Below are 4,577 nucleotides of genomic sequence, written 5' to 3'. Positions count from 1 at the left end.
CTGGTTGTTTACTTGGTGTTGTTTCATTGAAAAATGAAAAGGAAAACTGAGCTTACTTGATGTATTTTTCTTGGTTGGAATCTTTGAATCTCTGTTTTCCGTTTCATTTAGGTGCATATCCAATTTCTTCTACATCTTTCACACCATCATCCACTCCTCTTGATCCATCATATCTCACGTATTTCTCCTTTATCGCTAACACAAAAAGTAAAAACCAATAATAAAAAACTTAAAACGAATTAGTGTCGCCTTAAGTTTCTTTTCTTAATAACAATTTTCATCCTTTTTCTTGTGGAGCTCTTTGAATCTGTAGATTGAAATTGAAATGTGCATGAGTAGAAAATCTTTCCAAATTCACAATATACTGTGTCATAAAATAGAATGCTCATCAAGAATCATTGTTATTTCCAAGTATTGTATGTGCATATTAATCCGCACATATCATGTACAATCTAAATTTCAAGCGTCTGTTTGACATAAATTACATTAACTAATTTCAACTGAGACAAAGTGTTGTATATCTCCTACCATTAATACATGTTCACCCAATGGCAATATCCTTTCCCCATGCTCATCCGCAAAGCTTAGATGTGTACAGGGATCAACTAGAATGGATGCTGTAGTATATTGGTTTGAAACCGTATACACACGGTTAAATCCGATCAGCTGTTGTAGTGGAGCACCCTTGACTACTTTTGGCACTCTGGAGAACAACATCACACTATGGCCTCCATCCATGTCTCCGTTATTCTTCACAACGATTTCAACAAAGAATCTCAAAGAATCACACGACGTTACCTCATCAATGTGTAAATGGTCAAGTACATCTCCGGGTTGGTGTAGTACATTTTTACTCAAATCTACCTTGAAGGGTTTTGATAAACTTAACTTTTTTGGCGCTGATACGATATTGTAAGTGAAACTACTATAGCTTAACCCATGCCCGAATCCATATAGCCTGTCCCCACTGTAAAACCGGTAGGTTCTTCCAGGGTAACCTAAAGAAGGATCAGCCCTCATGTTCATATTATTCATTGGTACATTGGTGAATGACTCAGGATACCAAGTCATAGGCAGCCTTCCACCTATTTATAATCATATCAAGTCATCATGTTAAATTTTGCCTTCGAAAATCAAAATCTACTCATGCCATTTACAATGCGTCCTGTTTCTGTATCAATTTTAAATTTCGTCTTTACAATTATATTTCGAGAAGCGACTCCATTCTAGAGGACTGCATGTAGACGTGATTTCGTTTTATGCAAAACATAAACTCCATAATAGAATATTCATGTTGTCCAAATATTTACCTGGATTAAAATCTCCAAAGATGACTTCTGCTAGTGCTCTCCCGCCAGCTTCCCCAGGGTACCCAATCCAAAGAATGCTTGGAATTCGCATATCTTCTTTGGCAAATGTTACGTCAAGTGGTCCACCGCCAGCAAGAACTAGAATCACTGGTCCCTTGCTTGCAGCAGCCACAGAAGATACAAGGGCCATCTGTTTACCAGGTAAGAGAAGACTAACTCGATCGTGATCTTCTCTTTCTTGCGATGCATCAATACCGACGACTATAACAACAAAATCAGCTTTTTTTGCAGCGTAAATTGCTTTTTTGAACCCAGCATCAGACATACATGGTACATCCTGGCAGCCAGCTACATAAGATGTTCTAGTTGAGTACTCTTGAAGACCCTCAAAAGGACTCTTTGGGTTGCAGGGAATTCCTATAATCAAAGAACCAAAACCACAGAACATCTTTTAGCCTAATGGCTCTCATGATATGCTCTAATTACTATGCTTGGTTAGTAATTTAAACTCTGAGTAACAACATCTGAAAAACGTAAACAGAAAATTTTGGAACCCAGTAATTAATCACAAAATATGCAAAGATTTTGAACGAAGAGTAGTAAGATAAATCTCTACTTTGATGGAGAGGTGGAAGCCATTCTAATTTTCATGATCAAATTGCCATTTCAATAACTGAAAAAATCTATATATCTACATATAGAGTCCAAGAAACTTTATATAATATGGCACTCTAGTAAAACATGTAGTGTAGTAAATCTTACCTGTGTAATCCCCACCCAGCAAACTTGCATTGTTTGCCAATGGACCAATGACAGCCAAGGAAAAATCAACACCCCTTTTTAAAGGCAAAAACTTCTTATCATTTTTAAGGAGCACAATTCCCTGCCTTGCTGCCTCAAGTGCCAACGTCTTATGCTCTGAGGTACAGACATCCTGAGCTCCAAACCTACCAAATTTCCCTTTTCTGGGATCTCCATTAAATAACCCAAGACGGAGTTGAACAGAGAAAAGATTGAGAAGCGCCTTGTCTATGTCTTCCTCTTGCACCTTCCCTTGTTTGATTGTAGATAGAGTATTTCGAAGCAAGTATGTGCCACAATCAATATCCGTCCCTACAAATAGGCAATCAAATTTATAACTTCTCAAAACAAATCTAATCCAAACATTTGCCGTTAATAGTCAATGCACAAAACTTTCAAAAATTTTAATGGAAAGAAACAATGATAAAGACCTGCTTTAAGAACATCAGCAACTGCGTCCTCGGGACTTTTGGTGTAGTTCTGATATTCAAACACTGTGGCCACAGCATCACAGTCTGAGGTGATATATCTATAAGTAATATATGATATGAGAGTTGTTAATCTATCAAGATTGAGTATGTAATATTTTCAATTATAATTTTTTTCAAAGAAAGAGCAAGAAGAAACTTTTACCCTTTGAATCCCCACTCGTTCCGAGCCTTATCCAAGAGATCCTTCTGTGCACAAGCAGGAACCCCATTTACTGCATTGTAAGAACACATTAAGCAGCTAGCTTTACCTTGTTGTATACAACTTCGAAAAGGCGGCTGATATGTATCCTCCAAATCTTGTTCTGAAACCTACTAAAAAGAAATGAATTAGACTCCAAATCCCACAATGTCCTTTTATTTCAATTTTCACCCACAATTTAACAACTTTGCAGATATACACAAAACTGAATTTGCACAAGCTATAAAACACTTTAAACCCAAATGAAATTAAAATTAGCTAAATATTCCAAGAAAATCAGAAAGTGAAAGGAAAGTCTCTTACCACAGCATTGAAGCTATATCTACTGAAATTCCTCCACGACTCCAAATCATAAGCAGTGAAATGCTTGCAACAAGCAGAGAGCATTAAACTATCACCACTCTCATCACTTTCCAACACTGTCCTCGCTCCAAGCCCACCATCTCTAATTCCCCCACCCTGAAAACCCTTCACAAACTCAACAGCATAAGCAGAAGCAACCATGGGGTCCTCCCCAGGGGTCTCCTGACCCCTCCCCCATCTGGGGTCCCTAAAGATATTGATATTGGGTGCCCAAAAAGTCAACCCAGCTTGCCCAAAATTGTACATTGCTCTGGCCTCAACAGCAATGGCTGCCCCGATGGAGGACCAGAGAGTCCTGTTGAAAGCAGCTGCTGTGACAATCACTTGTGGGAAGCTTGTGGCTGAAGGGATGGTGCCATTGAAGGAGACACCAGGGCCGTTGGTGGCTATGCCGTGGAGGGACTCGGACCACCATTCGTAAGGTGGGATGCCAAGTCTGGGGATTGCAGAAGCGCTGTTTGAGAGCTGTTGGATCTTTTCTTGGAGGGTAAGGAGGGAAATTAGGGACTGAGCTCTGGTGGGGATCGGGAGGGAGTTGTTGCAGAAAGGGTAGGAGCTGTGGTGGGGTGGCTTGCATGGGAATTGAAGATGGGGATTTGATGATGATGTGAACGGCTGGGATTTGGTGGAGCAGAGATTGAGGAGCTGTAGGAGGAGGAAGAGGGATTTCCAGTGATGAGGCATCGAGTACAGAGAAGGAATGTTGGAGTTCCAAGAGTTTCTCCTGTATTGGGGGAAAGACTCTACTTGCAAACTTGCATACGACGCACTTTTTCTGCTAAGATTTACAGAGTTTGGATTTGGATTTTTGTTATAGGTTTCAAAATCTTTTTATCTCGGATTTATACAGTGCCTAACACCAGCAAACTATTGATCTTTATTAATACAAAGTATGAAATTGCCATTTTAGCGGATTGCTTTATTTCGATGACATAAATCCATCGTACATATATACTTATATAGTTCTAATTTAATTTCTACAGATTCTTCTCTCTTAACAATTAATTATATAGCGTGAAAAATAAATACGAATGCTTTCTGTTTATTAGTATAGATATGGAGCTAGCTTAGAATTGTGATGCTTTTAAAAAAATTAGTTTATTAAAAAAAACTAATCATTTGCAAAGCCAGTATTGTAATGACAAGCTATGAGTCATTTGCAAAGACAAAATTGAATGGATGGACCAACAATCGAATTATGAACTTGGGCCATTAAGAGCTATCCTTACCCAACCCACACCATATTTTTGTGTGTGTGATAATGACATGTTATTTTCATATTCTAAATGAGAATTGTTATTAGCATTCTAAAAACTTTATTTTACATTTTTTCATAATAATTTTCTTTCTAATTATAGAAAGTTTAGAGTGCAAAATGAGATTTTTAGAGTGTCAATAATAATTCTCTTCCAA

At 38.1% G+C, this 4,577-nt stretch overlaps 1 protein-coding gene across 1 annotated transcript; it reads right to left on the bottom strand.

The window, feature by feature from the left end:
- Positions 1-382: 382 nt before the first annotated feature.
- On the bottom strand, positions 383-4,287 carry LOC137720395 (Glycosyl hydrolase family protein). The gene is made up of 6 exons (XM_068459462.2): positions 3,105-4,287; positions 2,745-2,911; positions 2,543-2,640; positions 2,073-2,423; positions 1,311-1,727; positions 383-1,085 (listed from the first exon to the last, which is right to left on the bottom strand). The coding sequence occupies exons 1-6, from the start codon at positions 3,846-3,848 to the stop codon at positions 487-489; spliced, it is 2,376 nt and encodes a 791-aa protein (XP_068315563.1). The 5' UTR covers positions 3,849-4,287; the 3' UTR covers positions 383-486.
- Positions 4,288-4,577: the final 290 nt, after the last annotated feature.

This window comes from Pyrus communis, chromosome 1, assembly GCF_041283825.1.
Source record: "Pyrus communis isolate YQ-2024b chromosome 1, ASM4128382v1, whole genome shotgun sequence".
Classification (NCBI taxonomy): Eukaryota; Viridiplantae; Streptophyta; class Magnoliopsida; order Rosales; family Rosaceae; genus Pyrus; species Pyrus communis.
The sequence above is the reverse complement of the archived record's forward strand: the minus strand, read 5'-3'. Positions and strand labels throughout refer to the sequence as shown.